Here is a 22,965-nt window from a genome sequence, read left to right on the forward strand (position 1 = left end):
CAGTTTTCCACATAAGGCTACGCAGTCATTTGTCATTTGTTCCATATAATGGAAGATTTAAAAAAAAATGTTAGAGATGAGGGACACTTCATCATTTCCATTTCAAACTTCTTTAATCTACCTTTGTTCAATTATCTTTCCCCACAACACTCTCCTTCCCTCCGGTTGGTTACACTTCAAGAAGTCTCAGTGCTTCCTTTGATTTGTTAGTATTGCTGCCCCTTTCTGAAAATCAGGAAGCATCTAAAGGCATTTATCTAGTAGATGACATAACATTGTATGCTCCCCTGCAACACAATATACAAAGATATGCACATCAGAATGTGTTTGTTTCACAGTATGTCATCAGGTCCAGGTTCTCTTTAGCACCTTTAGAACAGAGTTAACACTACTCGCTTTCTTGTTTGTGGAGCAGGGAACTACCGCACCAAAATCAACATTGTAGAAAAAATATGAATAACTCCAGCGTACACGACTTTACCTCTGCATATTTATTGTCAACAAGACCTTGGAAAAGGTTGTACACCAAAACGTTGACAGTAAGTATGCACAGAGGAGTTGTTTATCTATTTCATTTACATTTACATTTAAGTCATTTAGCAGACGCTCTTATCCAGAGCGACTTACAAATTGGTGCGTTCACCTTAAGACATCCAGTGGAACAGCCACTTTACAATAGTGCATCTAAATCTTTTAAGGGGGGAGGGGGTGAGAAGGATTACTTTATCCTATCCTAGGTATTCCTGAAAGAGGTGGGGTTTCAGGTGTCTCCGGAAGGTGGTGATTGACTCCGCTGTCCTGGCGTCGTGAGGGAGTTTGTTCCACCATTGGGGGGCCAGAGCAGCGAACAGTTTTGACTGGGCTGCGCGGGAACTGTACTTCCTCAGTGGTAGGGAGGCGAGCAGGCCAGAGGTGGATGAACGCAGTGCCCTTGTTTGGGTGTAGGGCCTGATCAGAGCCTGGAGGTACTGAGGTGCCGTTCCCCTCACAGCTCCGTAGGCAAGCACCATGGTCTTGTAGCGGATGCGAGCTTCAACTGGAAGCCAGTGGAGAGAGCGGAGGAGCGGGGTGACGTGAGAGAACTTGGGAAGGTTGAACACCAGACGGGCTGCGGCGTTCTGGATGAGTTGTAGGGGTTTAATGGCACAGGCAGGGAGCCCAGCCAACAGCGAGTTGCAGTAATCCAGACGGGAGATGACAAGTGCCTGGATTAGGACCTGCGCTGCTTCCTGTGTGAGGCAGGGTCGTACTCTGCGGATGTTGTAGAGCATGAACCTACAAGAACGGGCCACCGCCTTGATGTTAGTTGAGAACGACAGGGTGTTGTCCAGGATCACGCCAAGGTTCTTAGCGCTCTGGGAGGAGGACACAATGGAGTTGTCAACCGTGATGGCGAGATCATGGAACGGGCAGTCCTTCCCCGGGAGGAAGAGCAGCTCCGTCTTGCCGAGGTTCAGCTTGAGGTGGTGATCAGTCATCCACACTGATATGTCTGCCAGACATGCAGAGATGCGATTCGCCACCTGGTCATCAGAAGGGGGAAAGGAGAAGATTAATTGTGTGTCGTCTGCATAGCAATGATAGGAGAGACCATGTGAGGTTATGACAGAGCCAAGTGACTTGGTGTATAGCGAGAATAGGAGAGGGCCTAGAACAGAGCCCTGGGGACGCCAGTGGTGAGAGCGCGTGGTGAGGAGACAGATTCTCGCCACGCCACCTGGTAGGAGCGACCTGTCAGGTAGGACGCAATCCAGCGTGGGCCGCGCCGGAGATGCCCAACTCGGAGAGGGTGGAGAGGAGGATCTGATGGTTCACAGTATCGAAGGCAGCCGATAGGTCTAGAAGGATGAGAGCAGAGGAGAGAGAGTTAGCTTTAGCAGTGCGGAGGGCCTCCGTGATACAGAGAAGAGCAGTCTCAGTTGAATGACTAGTCTTGAAACCTGACTGATTTGGATCAAGAAGGTCATTCTGAGAGAGATAGCGGGAGAGCTGGCCAAGGACGGCACGTTCAAGAGTTTTGGAGAGAAAAGAAAGAAGGGATACTGGTCTGTAGTTATTGACATCGGAGGGATCGAGTGTAGGTTTTTTCAGAAGGGGTGCAACTTTCGCTCTCTTGAAGACAGAAGGGACGTATTTTTCCTCTAAGTCTCTTTCTCAGCTTGTCATGGTGTCCCTGAGCAAGTGAGAAAAAGTCCCCTCTCTGTCCCCTGGGATGGGACCTGCTGCTTGGTCTAATTAATGGGAGGATAGGTTAGGCTCTCTGACCTGGGGTTAAGGTCATATGATCAGGGTTCGGGTGTCAGGATCTGGCTAGGGATTACAGCATCGATCCCCAGGGGATGTATTTAATCTAAAGTATTGAGTGTGTATTTGTGTTTCGGTATTTGTCGTGTGATGTCATGTGCGTGACAGTGCATATCATTTGTCATTGCTGTATTAAGACCAGACTAAAATTTGGAAGAGTAATATCAAAATGTACAATATCTCTTGGGGGAGAGTCATTGTTCTATAACAGTCTGAGGTGTTGCGACGGGATTGGGCAGAGGAGTTAGAACAGGAGAAGGTTAATGTTCTGTCAGAGCCTGTTGTACGAGGGCAGGGTACAGCTGGGGGTGATTCTACAGTTTTCCTATAGACTTTTCCAGTGAATCAGCTGTTTGCTCCATGGCATCTTCACCCCCCTAGGGGCACGGCGGTATTTGGGTATGGAGAGAGGATGAGTAGGCATGACTGAGGTCAAGGGGCCTGATGACAATGTGGCCTACTGTCCCTGTCCCTGCTCCACAGGAGGTTTAGATTGCCTTGGATTCTATTACCTCCTTATGGGAGGTAATGGTTACCCGGCCGTATCCCTAGGAATACGGCCGGGTCCCATACAACCTTCGGTGGGTGTGTACAGTTTGGTAACCATGGTTACTCCAGCCCCAAAAGGATAAATTATATAACCATTGAATTTGTGAGGGAAGGAGAGCAATGGACTAGTCTTTACTTTACAGTAGCTCATATCAATTGGCTAGTCTTTACTTTACAGTAGCTCATATCAATTGGCTAGTCTTTACTTTACAGTAGCTCATATCAATTGACTAGTCTTTACTTTACAGTAGCTCATATCAATTGACTAGTCTTTACTTTACAGTAGTTCATATCAATGGACTAGTCTTTACTTTACAGTAGCTCATATCAATTGGCTAGTCTTTACTTTACATTAGCTCATATCAACGGTCTAGTCATTACTGTACATTAGCTTGTATTTCGCTGGCTTCCTATCAGTACTCAGAGCCCATCAGAGCTCTCCTATGATGTTTATAGCAGTCCACTACACACATAACCTCCCTCAATATTAGCCCACTACAGTGGTGTAGTGCTGTTGTTTAGGTGTGTGAGTGCAACAATCTGTTAAAAATGATGTCATAACTTCTCAGTCAAAGTTTGTACCAACAGATATAGCGTATTGAATATTATTATAGAATATGCATAAAATGCATCTTCCAATTGCAACGTCTGCACTATGCCCACACATATTGTCTCAAGAAAATGGTATAGTTTATATGTTTATTCGTCACATGCTTCGTATACAACAGGCGTAGACTAACAGTGAAATGTTTACTTACGGGCCCTACCCAAATATGCAGAGAGATCACCAAGTTAGGCATATGTAATTTCAAAATAGGCCATCATCACTGTCAATCGTTAATAATAATTGTTCACGTTTTACTGGTGAAATGCCCAAACTGCGTGAAAAGGAGTGCGTAGCTGGCTGCAGGGAAGTCAGGCGCAGGAGAGCAGAAATGGGTAGCAAACGGAGCCCTTTATTGAGGCGAACAGAACACGGTACATAGAAACTAAACACAAACGGGTTACAATAACCCGGCGCAAACCAGCCTGGAGTACACATACATTTACATATAACAATTCCACACACAGACATGGGGGGAAACAGAGGGTTATATGCACAGCGAGTAATGAGGGAATGCAAACCAGGTGTGTGGGAAAACAAGACAAAACAAATGGAAAATGAAAGGTGGCGATAGCTAGAAGACCGGTGACATCGATCGCCGAACGCCGCCCGAACAAGGAGAGGGACCGACCTCGGAAGTCGTGACACTGCATCTGCATGCAGATCATTTGATCTCAATCAGTTTCATGGGAATATGCATGTAGAGCTTCTTCAATGACTGTTTTGTGAGAGAATTAGAGCAGATGATTTTAACATTCTTGTATTTTGTTTCAATCAAAGCATACAGTATAACCTGCTTAGTGGCGCGCGCTGTGACTATTCAACTTCAGCTAACCATCCTAAAATGTCATTAGAAATGAGGAAGTGTTTTTGGTGTAACAGTATGGTTACAGTGGGGCAAAAAAGTATTTAGTCAGCCACCAATTGTGCAAGTTCTCCCACTTAAAAAGATGAGAGAGGCCTGTAATTTTCATCAGAGGTACACTTCAACTATGACAGACAAAATTAGAAAACAAAATCCAGAAAATCACATTGTAGGATTTTTTATGAATTTATTTGCAAATTATGGTGGAAAATAAGTATTTGGTCAATAACAAAAGTTTATCTCAATACTTTGTTATATACCCTTTGTTGGCAATGACAGAGGTCAAACGTTTTCTGTAAGTCTTCACAAGGTTTTCACACACTGTTGCTGGTAAGTCGCTCTGGATAAGAGCGTCTGCTAAATGACTTAAATGTAAATGTAATGTAAATGTATTTTGGCCCATTCCTCCATGCAGATCTCCTCTAGAGCAGTGATGTTTTGGGGCTGTTGCTGGGCAACACGGACTTTCAACTCCTTCCAAAGATTTTCTATGGGGTTGAGATCTGGAGACTGGCTAGGCCACTTCAGGACCTTGAAATGCTTCTTACGAAGCCACATCTTCGTTGCCCGGGCGGTGTGTTTGGGATCATTGTCATGCTGAAAGACCCAGCCACGTTTTCACTCAAAATCTCACGATACATGGCCCCATTCATTCTTTCCTTTACACGGATCAGTCGTCTTGGTCCCTTTGCAGAAAAACAGCCCCAAAGCATGATGTTTCCACAGTAGGTATGGTGTTCTTTGGATGCAACTCAGCATTCTTTGTCCTCCAAACACGACGAGTTGAGTTTTTACCAAAAAGTTATATTTTGGTTTCATCTGACCATATGACATTCTCCCAATCTTCTTCTGGATCATCCAAATGCTCTCTAGCAAACTTCAGGCGGGCCTGGACATGTACTGGCTTAAGCTGGGGGACACGTCTGGCACTGCAGGATTTGAGTCCCTGGCGGCGTAGTGTGTTACTGATGGTAGGCTTTGTTACTTTGGTCCCAGCTCTCTGCAGGTCATTCACTAGGTCCCCCCGTGTGGTTCTGGGATTTTTGCTCACCATTCTTGTGATCATTTTGACCGCACGGGGTGACATCTTGCGTGGAGCCCCAGATCGATGGAGATTATCAGTGGTCTTGTATGTCTTCCATTTCCTATTAATTGCCCCCACAGTTGATTTCTTCAAACCAAGCTGCTTACCAATTGCAGATTCAGTCTTCCCAACCTGGTGCAGGTCTACAATTGTGTTTCTGGTGTCCTTTGACAGCTCTTTGGTCTTGGCCATAGTGGAGTTTGGAGTGTGACTGTTTGAGGTTGTGGACAGGTGTCTTTTATACTGATAACAAGTTCAAACAGGTGCCATTAATACAGGTAACGAGTGGAGGACAGAGGAGCCTCTTAAAGAAGAAGTTACAGGTCTGTGAGAGCCAGAAATCTTGCTTGTTTGTAGGTGACCAAATACTTATTTTCCACCATAATTTGCAATTAAATTAATTAAAAATCCTACAATGTGATTTTCTGGATTTTTTTTCTCATTTTGTCTGTCATAGTTGAAGTGTACCTATGATGAAAATTACAGGCCTCTCTCATCTTTTGAAGTGGGAGAACTTGCACAATTGGTGGCTGACTAAATATTTTTTTGCCCCAATGTATAGGCTTACTATGCTATGCTATTATATTTGGTTTTGTTATGTAAAATACAAATTAATTATTATGTGATCTTGCGGGACATTGATTAATCTTCAGATTTTTTCCCCCACAAATATTAATGGAGTTAGATAGAGTTAATGGAGTCGTGTATTCTCAACTGTAAAAAGTGAGGGAGCTCCCTCGCTCTCCGGCAGCACTACATCACTGGCCTACTAGTAGGTCTCACTTCAGAGCAGTGAGGGTCTGTCTGTTTATTTCAAAGGATCTTTGACCTTCAGATGTTATTACACTCAAGGGTGTGTCTGTGACCTTTACACCTAACTACAGTATGATACTAGGGTATAACTACCAATATTATTTGGTTACTATTACACTATTCTCTATTGACACTAGGGTATTATGCTATGCTGACTCAGGTTTTTGTGTAGGGCAGTGGATCCAGGGCTGTGTGTATGTGCCTGTCTGTCTGTCTGTCTGTCTGTCTGTCTGTCTGTCTGTTGTGTGTGTCTTTGTCTCTTGTATTAGTCTTTAAGTGAATAATGGGGATGGTGTCATGGGGAGGTGGGTAGGGGATGGTACTGGGAACAGGCGGGCAGGAGGGGGTTTTCTTCTTGTGCTCTCTCTAGCCTTGCAGCGGAGTGTCCCCACCTTTTCCCTTTGGTCTCAGGCTCTGGGCACAGGTAACAATCCATAAGGATATTATCACAGGTCATGGTGAGAAGTAGAGGCCTCGCCTGCCTCCATATGCCCCCGCTAGTGTGTGTGTGTGAGTGTGTGTGTTTGTTTTCCTGGAGGCACTCACCTGCACCTGTCATATGTCCTCCAATTCCGTTGTGTCTTGCTGTTGATGTGGCTGCCTTTTTGCTGCCCTCTGTGACCCCCTGCCAAGCCCCCCATGCTGCACACCTACCCTCCTTTCACTCCCTCCATCCCAGGTGCTTGCTGTCTCTCCAGCCGTTGCCGTGCCAACAGAGCAGCCCATATTCTTTAGCTGGTGATCTGGGAAGGGAAGCAGCAGGGTTTGGTCCAGGCTCCATCAGCCACCTCTGGCAGCTGCATGCCATTACAAGTTGACTGACATGACCCTCACTGTGCCCACACACAACCATGCCACATGTCACGTTAGCCCCACGTTAGCCTCATCAGTTAGCCTTAACAGTAAATATGGAAGAAGAGAGAAGATGACCTTACCTAACTCTATGTAGTTAGAGTGCTTTGTATGGAGTCCCTCCTGTTAGCCTGTTTGGAGTCATTTGTTTTGATGGTAGGAAGTTGATTGAATCAGACTGAGACAGTCATTCCCTGTGGGTGGGACACGAGTCTCTAGACATCGACAGCAGGCTTTGGGTTAGATCCAACCTTTAATGAATCAGCATACAGGGAGATCATAGACTAAGGAAGGAAAGAGAAATGGAAAAGATAGATTAGGACTGAGGGCATAAAGAGGAAGGACAGCAGGAGATGTTGGATCTGAGAAAATTGTCGTGATTCAGTAAAGATAAGATAAACGGAAGACGAGGCAAGATGTGTCAGTTGTTGCGATGTTTGTCACTTTGACCTCTCCACCTTCCATCATCTTATGTCTCCCCTCAGTCAACCCCCTCCCCTGCAGTCTACGGTGTGAATCCTCCTGACAGCTTTCCCCTCCAATCACAGCTATGCCAATCAAGAGACCCCCCTGGAACCAGGCTCATCCACATGACCTGTTTTGCTTACACTTACCTGTCTGTCTGTATGTCTGTCAACATTCATTGTATGTGTCTTTCTCTGTCTGATGCCCCACTCCTTACTCTATACGTGCTCCATTATTTGCCTGTGTCCCTGTCTGTGACTGGGTGTCAACCCGTGTCTGTCTCGTTCTGTCTCTTTGTCTGTCTGATCTGGATAACTCAGTCTTATCCTCGCCAAGTGGATAAACTCTGTTATTTATTTGTTGCTCATTCAACTTCACTGATCACCTACACCTAGGGTTCAGTGATCCATTTGTTTGCTCTATAAGGCACTAAATGGATGTTAGACAGGAAGGGGAATGACTAAAGAAATGGGGGTAAGTGGTGTACGTAGAGTTGCAAAATTCTGGTAACTTTTCCAGAATTCCAAAGTTTTCCAGATATCCTGGTTAAAAGATACCAGATTTCCTGCTTATTCCCTCTTTATTACAGGAATCTTCCAACAGGGATTTCTAGAAAACCGGAGAATTTTGGAAAAGTTACAAGAGTTTTGCAACTCTACCTACACCACTTACCCCCATTCCTTTAGTCATTCTCCTTCCTGTCTAACATCCATTTAGTGCCTTATAGGGAAAACAAATGGATCACTGGACAGACAGACAGACAGACAGAGACAGACAGACAGACAGACAGACAGACAGACAGACATGATATGGTGCGTAGTCATCCCTAGATTCTCAGATACAGGCAGCAAAAACTAGCTGAGAGATTGTTTTGTATGTGCATGTTGTTGCTTGCGCTATGCTAAACTGTAGTATAATTGCACAGTGAAACTCTGCATGCCTCTGTTGTACTGTATATAGGTAAGTGACATCCAGCCAGCCAGCCAGTGTTCATGGAAGGACACAGTGCACTAGAGTTACAGTCTCTCTCTTATGTTAGGCAGCCCAACCCAACCACAGATACTGGATTTGAATTTGTGGACTGACCCTTCACACAGAGAGAGCCCGACCAGACAGAGACATGTCTGTGGTCCTACAACAGTGACTGACCCTTCACACAGAGAGAGCCCGACCAGACAGAGACATGTCTGCGGTCCTACAACAGTGACTGACCCCTCAAACGACCAGGAACACAGACATCTGTAGCCTCAACCACAAAATTACTGATACTTCAGGAACCACAATTACCATCCTCCCTCCTCCTTGATAACCCATATGGCTAACATGCCCACATGCATCCTCTAACATCCCTCTGGATTGGGATTAACCTCACTCAGCCAAACGATTAGTTCCTTGTATCTATTTGGCGGTTAACATGTTGTGTGTGTGTTATGTTTATACCCTCCCACATTACATCTTATCCCTCCTTTTCTCTTTTTCTCTCGCTCGCCTACTTCTTTTTCCTGCCAGACTTTCCGATGTACTGCCTCCAGCCATCCCCCTCCCTCTCTGACTCGTCCTCTTATTTTGCATGCCCATGTCAAGTCTGTTTCTCGTCTCTATTCTTTAGTCCTTATTGTGCTCTCTTACGAAAAGTTAGTCTTGTTTTTTTTGTTTCCAGGCCTCTTATCCTCTCCTATCTCCTCTATTTCTATTCCAGCTTCAACTGAACTATGTTGTGGTGTCTGTCTCTGTCTCACGTTCATTTGAGTCAGTAACCTCACTTTGTTCATTCTGTTAATCCTCCTAGTCTTAGCAAAGACAAATCCCCCCTTTTCTCTGCAGAGATAAATCTTCAAATCTACTTCTTCTTCTGCACTCATCTTTCCCACAGCACCCATTCCTAATCCCACTTCCTCTCCCTCCATTTCTACAGTGCACCTGCACTCTGTTTTTCCTCTTTCTTCCTCTTGTCATTTTCCAGTGTGTAACCTGTAATTAGTGTTGTCTGTCAGTGTCTTGACTTGTGTCACCTGCTATAGCTCAGCATGTCTTCTGCTCACCAGACTGTTACAACATATTGGCTAGGAACACTTTGTCTCCAACACCCAGTCCTCCCCCACCCTGTCCTTCCTCTTTTACTCTTTCGTTCATTAATTGTGCCGATGTTTGTGGCTGTTTCGCAAATATCACACTGCTACATGATTGTAGTGAGAGTGTAAGTCACTAACATTCCCTTGTTACTCCCAAGTCTGGGGACATTATCAGTCACATTCAGATCTGGACTCTGTATAGTTCAGCCCTGACACAAGACCTTGCAGCCTCACCTGTGGTGGGAAGCCATTTGATGAGCTGCAGTTGCAGCACAGACCTGAGGCTGGCTCTTTGTCTTCAGAAGCAGGATTCTCCTAGTGCTCCGTCGGCCTCTCTCTCAGTGTCCGTCCTGACTGTGTCTCTGACCCCCCCACAGCAGGAGCCTGGGTAAACCTGGGAGCCAGACCCCAGATGAGGCAGGCCGCCTCGGGAACTCCTCTGTCACAGACCTGACCAACTCTGTCACCACCAGCGACATTCACATGGTGAGAAAACCTGCTCCCTTCCCCCCTGTCTGTGTTAATGATTGTTCATCTGTACTCCTCTCTGCGTGTCTATGGGTTTGTCCACATCCACCCACTTGTGGCAGCATTTAGATTTGCAAGATGTCTTAAATGACAAAACATGCTAATTACATGACATTTCCCAACCCAGCTTGGCTATCACAACGGAGAAACTCAGCAGAATATGCTTTATTCAGCAAACGCTGGTAATTACGCTGCGAACACAGTGGTGTGAGTGCTGGGTGGACAGGGCGCGGGTGGGGGATGGGCCTGGGTTATTATGTGGGTTGCACGTCTGCGTTATGGAGGTCCCGATGATGCTTAATGATGATACTTTCACTTTGAGGGGGAGCCAACAGGGCCTGTCAGTTGGATCAGACCTGCAGTTGGCCACAGTCTCTTTCCATCTCTGGTCTCTCACAATGTGAGTCGAAGACTTTCACTAGGCCTAGTTAATATCTATAACTTTTTTTTTTATCACTGAGGCACATTTTCTTTTTTTGGGGGGGGGGGGGGGGTCATTGTGATACTACCTATGCAGGATTTTAGAAGTTTTATATGTGTTTATAGAAGTGAGTTAGTTTGAATAATCCCGGTACCCAGAATCAATTATTGCGTGCGCTGGCCAGCTACGTCAGTCTGTCACAATGGATTTTTTTAACATTTATTTTCATTTCACCTTTATTTAACCAGGTAGGCCAGTTGAGAACAAGTTCTCATTTACAACTGCGACCTGGCCAAGATAAAGCAAAGCAGTGTGACAAAAACAACAACACAGTTACACATGGGATAAACAAACGTACAGTCAATAACACAATAGAAAAGTCTATGTACAGTATGTGCAAATGTAGTAAGATTAGGGAGGTAATGCAATAAATAGGCCAAAATACTTTACATTTAGCATTAACACTGGAGTGATAGATGTGCAGATGATGATGTGCAAGTAGAGATACTGGGGTGCAAAAGAGCAACAAAAAAATAAATAATAATAAATAACAATATGGGGATGAGGTTGTTGGGTGTGCTATTTACAGATGGGCTGTGTACAGGTACAGTGATCGTTAATCTGCTCTGACAGCTAATGCTTAAAGTTAGCGAGGGAGATATGTCTCCAGCTTCAGTGATTTTTGCAATTCGTTCCAGTCATTGGCAGTAGAGAACTGGAAGGAATTGCGGCCAAAGGAGGTGTTGGCTTTGGGGATGACCAGTGAAATATACCTGCTGGAGCGCGTGCTATGTGTGGGTGTTGCTATGGTGACCAGTGAGCTGAGATAAGGCAGGGCTTTACCTAGCAAAGACTTATAGATGACCTGGAGCCAGTGGGTCTGGAGACAAATATGTAGCGAGGGCCAGCCAACGAGAGCATACAGGTCGCAGTGGTGGGTAGTATATGGGGCTTTGGTGACAAAACGGATGGCACTGTGATAGACTTCATCCAATTTGCTGAAAAGAGTGTTAGAGGCTATTTTGTAAATGACATCGACGAAGTCAAGGATCGGTAGGATAGTCAGTTTTACGAGGGTATGTTTGGCAGCATGAGTGAAGGAGGCTTTGTTGCGAAGAAGGAAGCAGATTCTAGATTTAATTTTGGGTTATAGATGCTTATTGTGAGTCTGGAAGGAGAGTTTACAGTCTAACCAGACACCTAAGTACTGTAGGTACAGAGTGGAGGTTCGATTAACCTCTCTGGTACACGCTAGCGTCCCACCTCGACAACAGCCAGTGAAATTGCAGGGCGCCAAATTCAAAACAACAGAATTCCCATAATTACAATTCCTCAAACATACAAGTATTATACACCATTTTAAAGATAAACTTCTTGTAAAACCAACCACAGTGTCCGATTTCAAAAAGGCTTTACTGCGAAAGCACACCATGCGATTATGTTTGGTCAGCACCTAGTCACAGAAAACCATACAGCCATTTTCCAGCCAAGGAGAGGGCTCACAAGTCATAAATAGCGATTAAATTCATCACTAACCTTTGATGATCTTCATCAGATGGCACTCATAGGACTTCATGTTACACAATACATGTATGTTTTGTTCGATAAAGTTCATATTTATATCCAAAAACCTCCTTTTTGTTCATGCGTTTTGTCCAGTAATCCGAATGCTCAAGTCCAGACTAAAAGTTTTTAAAAAGTACAATAAAAGTTAGTAGAAACATACCAAACGATGTTTAAAATCAATCCTCCGGTTGTTTTTGTCATAAATAATCAATAATATTTCAACCGGACCAAAGCTTCGTCAATAGAAAAAGAGAAACAAGAAAGGCGTGTTCCCGATCAGGCGCATGGCTGATGTCTGGAAATTTCCACTGGCCACTGATTGAAAGTGCTGTATCTCCCTCATTTTTCAGAGTAAAAGCCTGAAACAATGTCTAAAGACTGGCCACATGTAGAAGAAGCCATAGAGCTCGTGAACTGGATCCTAAGTTTTTGTATGGTGGATAGGCTTTTAATGGAAAAACAGCCTTTCAAAATAATAGTACTTCCTGGTTGGATTTTCCTCTGATTTTTGCCTGCCATATCAGTTCTGTTATACTCACAGACATTATTTTAACAGTTTTGGAAACTTTAGAGTGTTTTCTATCCAAATATGCATATCCTATCTTCTGGGCCTGAGTAGCAGGCAGTTTAATATTGGCGCGCTTTTCATCCAAAATTCCGAATGCTGCCCCTTACACTAGGGAAGTTAATCGGCATGTCTGATTAATTAGGGCCGATTTAAAATTTACATAACAATCGGTAATCTGCCTTTTTTGATGCCAATTATGGCCGATTACATTGCAATCCACGAGGAGACTGCGTGGCAGGCTGACCACCTAGCTAAAACTTATCTTATTAAAAAAAAAAAAATCTTCACATAATCACTAGTTAACTGCACATGGTTGATGATATTACTAGGTTAACTAGCTTGTTCTGCATTGCATATAATCAATGCGGTGCCTGTTAATTTGTCATCGAATCACAGCCTACTTCAACTTGATGATTTAACAAAAGCACATTAGTGAAAAAAGCACAATCGTTGCAATAATGTACCTAACCATAAACATCAATGCCTTTCTTAAAATCAATACACAAGTATACATTTTTATACCTGCATATGTAATAAAAAGTAATTAATATTAGCAGGCAATATTAACTAGGGATATTGTGTCACTTCTCTTGCGTTCAGTGCAAGCTGAGTCGGGGTATATGCAGCAGTTTGGGCCGCCTGTCTCGTTGCAAACTTTTGAAAGGCCATTTATTCCTAACAAAGACCATAATTAATTTGCCAGAATTTTACGTAATTATGACATAACATTGAAGGTTGTGCAATGTAACAGTAATATTTAGACTTAGGGTTGCCACAATACGGTTCCGTATTTCACTGAAAGAATAAATGTTTCGTTTTCGAAATTAGTGTTTACGGATTTGACCATATTAATGACCAAAGGCTCGTATTTCTGTGTGTTTATTACATTATAATTAAGTATATGATTTTATATTTGATAGAGCAGTCTGAGAGGTGGTAGGCAGCAGCAGGCTTGTAAGCATTCATTCAAACGGCAGCTCTCAGCAATGCTGGGATGCACAGCGCTGTTTATGACTTCAAGCCTATCAACTCCCGAGATTAGGCTGGCAATACTAAAGTGCCGATAAGAACATCCAATAGTCAAAGGTATATGAAATACAAATGGTATAGAGAGAAATAGTCCTATAATTCCAATAATAACTACAACCTAAAACCTCTTAACTGGGAATACTGAAGACTCATGTTAAAAGGAACCACCAGCTTTCATATGTTCTCATGTTCTCATGTTCTGAGCAAGGAACTTAAACGTTAGCTTTTTTACATGGCACATATTGCACTTTTACTTTCTCTCCAACACTGTGTTTTTGCATTATTTAAACCAAATTGAACATGTTTCATTATTTATTTGAGACTAAATTGATTTTATTTAAGTATTATATTTCAAGTTCAAATAAGTGTTCATTGTTCATTCAGTATTGTTGTAATTGTCATTTATTACAAATATATATACAAATCGTCCGATTAATTGGTATCGGCTTTTTTCGGTCCTCTAATCATCGTTATCGGCGTTGAAAAATCATAATCGGTCGACCTCTAGTCCAGAGTAGTGATGCTAGTCGGACGGGAGGGTGTGGGCAGCAATCGGTTGAAGAGCATGCATTTAGCTTTACTAGCATTTAAAAGCAGTTGGAAGTCACGGAAGTAGTGTTGTATGGCATTGAAGCTCATTTGGAGGTTTGTTAACACAGTGTCCAAAGAAGGGCCAGATGTATACAGAATGGTGTCGTCTGCGTAGAGGTGGATCAGAGAATCACCAGCAGCAAGGGTGACATCATTGATATATACAGAGAAAAGAGTCTGCCCGAGAATTGAACCCTGTGGCACCACCATAGAGACTGCCAGAGGTCCGGACAACAGGCCCTCCGATTTAACACACTGAACTCTATCTGAGAAGTAGTTGGCAAACCAGGCAAGGCAGTCATTTGAGAAGCCAAGGCTATTGAGTCTGCCGATAAGAATGCGGGGATTGATAGAGTCGAAAGCCTTGGCCAGGTCAATGAAGACGGCTGCACAGTACTGTCTATTATCTATGGAGGTTATGATATCGTTTAGTACCTTGAGCATGGCTGAGGTGATCTGTTTGTTAACTTGGCTTTCAAAGATTTTAGAAAGGCAGGGTAGGATGGATATAGGTCTATAACAGTTTGGGTCTAGTGTCTCCCCCTTTGAAGAGGGGGATGACCGCGGCAGCTTTCCAATCTTTGGGGATCTCAGACGATACGAAAGAGAGGTTGAACAGGCTAGTAATAGGGGTTGCAACAATTTTGGCGAATAATTTTAGAAAGAGAGGGTCCAGATTGTCTAGCCCAGCTGATTTGTAGGGATCCATATTTTTCTTTCAGAACATCAACTGTCTGGATTTGGGTGAAGGAGAAGCGGGGGGGACTTGGGCAAGTTTCTGCAGGGGGTGCTGAGATGTTGGCCGGGGTAGAGGTAGCCAGGTGGAAAGCATTGCTAACCTTAGAAAAATGCTTATTGAAATGATTGATTATCGTATATTTATCGGTGGTGACAGTGTTTCCTATCCTCAGTGCAGTGGGCAGCTGGGAGGAGGTGCTCTTATTCTCCATGGACTTTACAGTGTCCCAAAACTTTTTGGAATTAGTGCTACAGGATGCAAATTTCGGTTTGAAAAAGCTAGCCTTTGCTTTCCTAACTGACTGTGTATATTGGTTCCTGACTTCCCTGAAAAGTTGCATATCGCCGGGGCTATTCGATGCTAATGCAGTACGCCACAGGATGTTTTTGTGCTGGTTGGTGTGGTGTGTGTACATATTATGTTAATAATATGATTAACCTCGTGTTCTGACCCTCACATGGTCTGGGGTTGGAGAGGTGTGTATAGTGTAGGTGGGCTCAGTATGTGGTTGTATTTTGTGGAGTTGTAGGTTCTGTATCTATGTAGGTTATGTGGGTTTCAGGCAAAGCGATTGGGCAACAAGTAAAAGAGAATAAAAAAACAGATTGACCCTGAAAAATGTTGAAAACTAGGTGGGGCAAATTTCAGGAGCGCTGTCTCAAAGACGATGTGTGCATGCATGCGTCCATGTAAGTATGTCTGTGTGCGCATGTGTGTGTTCATGAAAGACAGACAGACATCAGACACCAAGAGAGTGAAGGAGGAGAGATGATCAGATTTTGATCGAGGAGGCAGAGCAACAGCGAGATGTGTGGGAGAGAATACAGAATGTGAGATTAAATTCCAGGAACTGCACCTTGGGCCAAGCCTCTGGTCCCTCTCTATCAGATAGCAGCCTTTTAACTGGATTTCCTTCCCTCCCTCGGGGCCCAGCTCCAGTTAGGCAGGGGGTCTCTCTACTCACAGAATATCTCCTGCCTCTCCGCTCAAGATATGCCTTCTCCCCCATCGCTCCCTCCCTTATCGCTCAGTAAAGCCCAGACATATGACATAACATTATCTGAACGTTAGGCTAGCATGATGGCAGCATTGCACGTGAGTTCCAGTGCTGTTTGACTGCCCCCTTGTGGATGAGAAACAAAGCTCCTTGTTCACCTTGGGTGTTCATGTCCCTGAGTGTTTCATCTGTGTGTTCCATGCTGGGAAAGGGTGGGGGTATTGGGATGAGGGTTGTTGAGTGTACAAAGGAAGAATCTCAATTGCATACTCCTCGCGTTCTCTCTCCTTTCTCCTCGCCTCCGTCTCAAAACCCATTGGATGAGAGTGCCAGAGGTCCCTCCCCTCTGACCTTCTCCAATGTGTTTTGAGAAGGAGTCAAGGAGAGAGGACGCGAGGAGTATGCAATTGCGATTCTACCATCGTATAGACTGGATAAATATTAGAGTTCTCTGCTGCTGTTCTCTCCCAGCTCTCTCCAGGCTCAGAAGAGGACACAGAAGGGCCTGTGGTTGAGAAGCTGGGCCGGATTCAGTTCAGTGTGGGCTACAGCTTCCAGGACTCCACCCTGACCGTCAAGATCCTTACGGGCCAGGAGCTCCCCGCCAAGGACTTCTCTGGCACCTCAGACCCCTTTGTCAAACTCTACCTGCTGCCGGACAAGAAGCACAAGCTGGAGACCAAGGTCAAGAGGAAGAACCTCAATCCTCGCTGGAACGAGACCTTCCTGTTTGAAGGTCAGACTGTGAAATCACCCTGCATACGAGGCTGCGTACCTAATGGCGCCCTATTCTGCACTACTTTTGTTCACAGCCCTATGGGCCCCTGTAGTGCACTACATAGGGAATATGATGCCATTTGGGACCCAATGGCAACTACTGCACATTATAAAAAACACACATCTGGTCTTAGAACTATACACATAACTAGACGTATGGCTATTGGTTATCCTGTATAAAGTCTGAAAGAGTACTCCCTAAATCTCTGTCCAGCACATATCAGCCTCTTATCTGTCTGTATATGTATCTGTCTGTTCCCCCCCAGGGTTCCCCTATGAGAAGGTGATCCAGAGGACCCTCTATATGCAGGTGCTGGATTACGATCGTTTCAGCAGGAACGACCCCATCGGGGAGGTGTCCATTCCCCTTAACAAGGTGGACCTGGGCAACCAGCAGACCTACTGGAAGGAGCTGAAGCCCTGCAGCGACGGCAGCGTGAGTAAAGTACACACACAGACTAGGACAGTTGCAGAGGGACAGGGGAGGAGGGGAGATGAGGGGAGGGGTGGAGAGAGGGAACAAGGAGGGATGACTGGGAGACAGAAGGGGGTAGAGGGGATGGAGGGAGAGAGGGTTGGTGAGAGGGAACAAGGAGAAGGAGGGATGACTGGGAGACAGAAGGGGGTAGAGGGGATGGAGGGAGAGAGAGGATTGGTGAGAGGGAACAAGGAGAAGGAGGGATGACTGGGAGACAGAAGGGGGTAGAGGGGATGGAGGGAGAGAGAGGATTGGTGAGAGGGAACAAGGAGGGATGACTGGGAGACAGAAGGGGGTAGAGGGGATGGAGGGAGAGAGGGTTGGTGAGAGGGAACAAGGAGAAGGAGGGATGACTGGGAGACAGAAGGGGGTAGAGGGGATGGAGGGAGAGAGAGGATTGGTGAGAGGGAACAAGGAGAAGGAGGGATGACTGGGAGACAGAAGGGGGTAGAGGGGATGGAGGGAGAGAGGGAACAAGGAGAAGGAGGGATGACTGGGAGACAGAAGGGGGTAGAGGGGATGGAGGGAGAGAGGGAACAAGGAGAAGGAGGGATGACTGGGAGACAGAAGGGGGTAGAGGGGATGGAGGGAGAGAGGGAACAAGGAGAAGGAGGGATGACTGGGAGACAGAATGGGGTAGAGGGGATGGAGGGAGTGAGAGGGAACAAGGAGGGATGACTGGGAGACAGAAGGGGGTAGAGGGGATGGAGGGAGAGAGGGTTAGTAAGAGGGAACAAGGAGGGATGACTGGGAGACAGAAGGGGGTAGAGGAGATGGAGGGAGAGAGGGTTAGTGAGAGGGAACAAGGAGGGATGACTGGGAGACAGAAGGGGGTAGAGGGGATGGAGGGAGAGAGAGGGTTGGTGAGAGGGAACAAGGAGAAGGAGGGATGACTGGGAGACAGAAGGGGGTAGAGGAGATGGAGGGAGTGAGAGGGTTGGTGAGTGGTGATGTCATTGTGTTTTTCAGGGGAGTCGAGGAGACCTGCTGTTGTCACTGTGCTACAACCCTCAAGCCAACACCATCACTGTGACCATCATCAAAGCCCGCAACCTCAAAGCCATGGACATTGGAGGCACCTCCGGTACAGTACATACAATACTCTGTCATCACCTGTTTCCTGTGCTACAGTCTGTCTACCTTAACATGTGTCAATGTGGTTTCAGTATCTCTCCATCCATACGGCATCCAAAATGACACCCTATTCCCTATATGGTGCAATACTTTCTATGAGCCCTGGTCAAAATAAGTGTACTGTATAGGGATTAGGGTGCCATTTGGGATACAACCTCTGTGTTTAAGTGATGTGTCTCCCCCATCAGATCCCTATGTGAAGCTGTGGCTGATGCACAAGGACAAACGTGTGGAGAAGAAGAAGACGGTGACAATGAAGTGCTGTCTGAACCCCGTGTTCAACGAGTCCTTCCCCTTCGACGTCCCCGCCCACGTGCTCCGAGAGACCACCATCATCATCACCGTCATGGACAAGGACAAGCTCAGTCGCAACGACGTCATCGGCAAGGTACCGCCCCCTCGTAACGCCCAGACCACCAGCCACGTACATCACCAGTCCACACTGACCCCTGCTGGCACATACTGAGACACATGCACACGCACACATACATAAACTCATAACACACACACACACACAATGATCCTGCTCTCACACACACTAACACAACGACACATTAACAGTCACTGTCTCAAGATTGCTCTTACATACTGGCACAGTGAGATTGATATCCATTGATTGTGTGGTTTGTTTGTGGCACACAGAAGTACTATCCCATTGATTTTCTGACACACTGTAACCCTCATACAGGCTTCCTTACTATGGATCCAGTGTCTGATAGTGACCCCTCAGTAAACTAAACACGCCTCATCACAAGCGCTGGCCCTTTCACCCACAGTCTAATCACCAGCAGTAAAACACAGCTGCGGCTTGCTTGGGAGCCTTCATCTCTCTGTCTAAACATGTCTCATTCTCACACAAATCTTTCCCCCTGTTTCCCCTACTTTGAAAATTGCTGAGAGTAAAACAGCTGTTTCATCTTAATGAATCTCCTCAGCTCCCGATATGAATTAAGTTCAGATTAGGGTGATTGGCAAGCTTTATGGTAACAGCAGGGACACTCCAGACTTCAGAGAGTTTAGTTTACCTCTCTCTGTTTGAGTAATATCGATCTCTGTGACGTTAGATATCCTGCTTATCCATCTCACCCCCTCGCTCTCTTTCACTCCATCTCTCTCTCCTCCCTTCCTCCCCTTCTCTTCCTCTCTTTCTTCCCACCCTCCCTCTTGCTCTCTCTCTCAGATCTATCTCTCGTGGAAGAGTGGTCCGGCGGAGGTGAAGCACTGGAAGGACATGATGGGTAAACCTCGTAATGCCGTGCAGCAGTGGCATGCCCTCAAGGCCTGATACTGTAGGTCCAGTCACATCCACCCAGACCACCCCAGCCCCCTGCCCTGCCCTCCCACCCTATCGTTATGCACAAGGCTGACTCGCTGCAGAACATGGGTACAAATAGCCACCCAACGCATCCACCCTACGCATCCACCCTCTCCTCCTGCCTGTCCTCTCTCAGATCCCTAATGAACTTCTCCATCCTCTACTCCCCTCTGTTTAACCGGGTCCTTTCTGAGTCTTGTTGCTTTTAAGTCATACCTTCCTCTCAACCATTGTTTTTTCTCCTTGGTCCACCTTTACTTTGGAGCGGTACACTCTGCCAGCCCTAGGGTGAGCCTCAGCCACCAACAAAAACAGGTTCAAATAGACCATATAAGAACCCTGCGTAAGGAGCTGGTGAGGGGCATGTCTTTCAGGAAACATTATATCTGTGACTGTGTGACAGACTGACCGACAAGGAATCCAGTTCCACCATTAATCCTGTGTCTCTCCATCGTTCTCCTGTGGCAGTGAGGGGAGGCTTCTTCTCTCCCTAATCACTGCTCTCTCTGTCGTCAGAAGCGATCTGGTTGGCTGTTCATTTTTTTTGTTGCTTCCCACATTGACCCTTTGGTCCGTTCCCTTCTGCAAACACACAGAGAATATAACAGGAAGGATTGATAGAGAGAGAGAGGCAAACCAATGGAATAGAAGAGGGCTGGACTGTCTGGATGATAATGGAATTAGACAAGACACTGTCACTCCACCCCGTTCATCATCTCTGATCTCTTTCTCTCCCACCACTGTAGTGATTCTTCCCCGGCTGGACCCCCTTGTTGTCTGTGCGTGCTGTGGGTGATGTGCTGTAACTCCAAATGAAGTTCTAGATGAAAAAAGGGGAAAATGACTGATCATTTACACTGGTCCATGGGGGAAATGTAAAAAGACATTCCTATTTTCTGGAGAGAAAAAAAAAGAATAATGACAGAAAAAGAGTAAAGTCATCAATGTTGTGTTTTGTTTTTAAAAAGCCTAAAGAGACCAATCAAAATGTTCTTCCAGAGACAGTAAATAGAAGCAAAAAGACAGCTATTATTCTGTCGTATTCTCTCTGTGTGTGTGTGTGTGTGTGTGTGCGTGTGTGCGTGCGTGCGTGCGTGTGTGTGTGCGTGCGTGCTTGCGTGTCAGCGAAAGTTAGAGTGTGAATGCGAGTGCAAGTGTGTGAAAGTATTGGGCTTGCACTGCTATCAAATGAATAACGACAATATTACTGATAATAATGATGACAATAATAATCATCAGTATTCTACTGGATATGTTTGAAGACTTGGAGAGGTCACAGCAGCTAAGCAGTGACAGAGAGAGAGGGGTACAGTCTGTGGGGTAGTGCCTGCTACCTGGTGTGGAACGGTAAGCAGAGGAGGAACTTGACATGAACCACCAGTCTTCATCTGAGCTGCTTTCTCTCAATTGCATCATCCACTGCAGATAACCATAAATAAATGCCCCTCTCCCAACCGAGTCAGTTTTGTTTCTAATGGAGCACTAAGCCAATTGATCTTGTCCCCATCAAGGTTGGTAACGTTACCTGTTTGTCTCTCTCAGTCATTTTGTGTAATTCTGCCTGTCTGTTGGAACGTGTGTCTGGCAGTTGGTCTGTAAGTCATTTAGTCAACATCTTATTCATTAGTGTGCATGTTACAGAACACATTGTTATAAGAATATTAGTAGATAAATGTTTAGGGTCTTAGTGGAAGGCTGTTGCATTACTGGCCAAACCCCCTCTGCTCTGTCCTGCTCCTGATGTTAGATAGTTGGGTGTTAGTGGGTCTTCAGGACCAGGGCTGTTTCATTACAGACCAAACCCCCTCTGCTCTGTCCTGCTCCTGATGTTAGATAGTTAGGTGTTAGTGGGTCTTCAGGACCAGGGCTGTTTCATTACAGACCAAACCCCCTCTGCTCTGTCCTGCTCCTGATGTTAGATAGTTGGGTGTTAGTGGGTCTTCAGGACCAGGGCTGTTTCATTACAGACCAAACCCCCTCTGCTCTGTCCTGCTCCTGATGTTAGATAGTTGGGTGTTAGTGGGTCTTCAGGACCAGGGCTGTTTCATTACAGACCAACCCCCCTCTGCTCTGTCCTGCTCCTGATGTTAGTTAGTTCGGTGTTAGTGGGTCTTCAGGACCAGGGCTGTTTCATTACAGACCAAACCCCCTCTGCTCTGTCCTGCTCCTGATGTTAGTTAGTTAGGTGTTAGTGGGTCTTCAGGACCAGGGCTGTTTCATTACAGACCAACCCCCCTCTGCTCTGTCCTGCTCCTGATGTTAGATAGTTAGGTGTTAGTGGGTCTTCAGGACCAGGGCTGTTTCATTACAGACCAAACCCCCTCTGCTCTGTCCTGCTCCTGATGTTAGATAGTTAGGTGTTAGTGGGTCTTCAGGACCAGGGCTGTTTCATTACAGACCAACCCCCCTCTGCTCTGTCCTGCTCCTGATGTTAGTTAGGGTATTAGTGGGTCTTCAGGACCACGGCTGTTACGGACCAAACCCCCTCTGTTCTGTCCTGCTTCAGGACCAGGCTGTTCCATTACTGGCCAGACCCCCTCTGCTCTGTCCTGCTCCAGATGTTAGATACTTAGGGTGTTTGTGGGTCTTCAGGACCAGGCTGTTCCATTACTGGCCAGACCCCATCTGCTCTGTCCTGCTTCAGGACCAGGCTGTTCCATTACTGGCCAGACCCCCTCTGCTTTGTACTGCTCCTGATGTCATCCTGGTGTGACCTGTTCCAAGCTTAAGTCTCTCTCTCATCACACAATGGGCTGAATGATAACTACAAGAGTAATAATATCAACTAAACCTATTTTCTGTTTACATTTGACTGTTTATTTGTGTCTACTGAATGTGTGTGTGTGTGTGTTTGCAATGTGTGTATGAGTGTGTCAACATCTGACTGTTTGTGTTTACCGTGTATGTATGTGTGCTTGGTGTTCACTTTTGCCATTTTCATTTTCTTAATATGGAATCTGTTTTTTGGCTGTTTTTATTCTGTATAAAGTAATTTAGATGTTCAGTTAATTATTTATGTTGTCGCTGATCGCTAAGGAGGAGACGCTAATGATTACTGGGATGTTGGAACGTGACAAAGGGCATGTGTCTACTTTCTATTTGTTGGGGTTTTATGGGTTGGTTGGGGAGGGGGCCATAGACATTCGAGAATCTGAGTGAAGAGAGAAACAAAGAGAAGAGAGAGAGGGGAGCTCATTACATCTGACAATACCAC

The 22,965-nt window shown here is 45.6% G+C and overlaps 1 protein-coding gene across 1 annotated transcript in view; it reads left to right on the forward strand.

Annotated features, from left to right (window-relative positions):
* The window catches only part of LOC135565124 (synaptotagmin-7-like), a gene marked incomplete at its 5' end in the record, with an annotated part of 58,986 nt that extends 36,430 nt beyond the window's left edge, over nt 1–22,556 (forward strand). The window contains 7 exons of the mRNA XM_065011166.1: nt 4,288–4,303; nt 10,010–10,094; nt 16,519–16,783; nt 17,091–17,260; nt 18,272–18,386; nt 18,625–18,824; nt 19,617–22,556. Coding sequence (XP_064867238.1) covers nt 4,288–4,303; nt 10,010–10,094; nt 16,519–16,783; nt 17,091–17,260; nt 18,272–18,386; nt 18,625–18,824; nt 19,617–19,721 — 956 coding nt within the window. The remainder of the gene's footprint in view (nt 1–4,287; nt 4,304–10,009; nt 10,095–16,518; nt 16,784–17,090; nt 17,261–18,271; nt 18,387–18,624; nt 18,825–19,616) is intronic.
* Between the last annotated feature and the right edge of the window lie 409 nt (nt 22,557–22,965).

Source organism: Oncorhynchus nerka, linkage group LG27 (genome assembly GCF_034236695.1).
Source record: "Oncorhynchus nerka isolate Pitt River linkage group LG27, Oner_Uvic_2.0, whole genome shotgun sequence".
In the NCBI taxonomy this organism is placed as follows: domain Eukaryota; kingdom Metazoa; phylum Chordata; class Actinopteri; order Salmoniformes; family Salmonidae; genus Oncorhynchus; species Oncorhynchus nerka.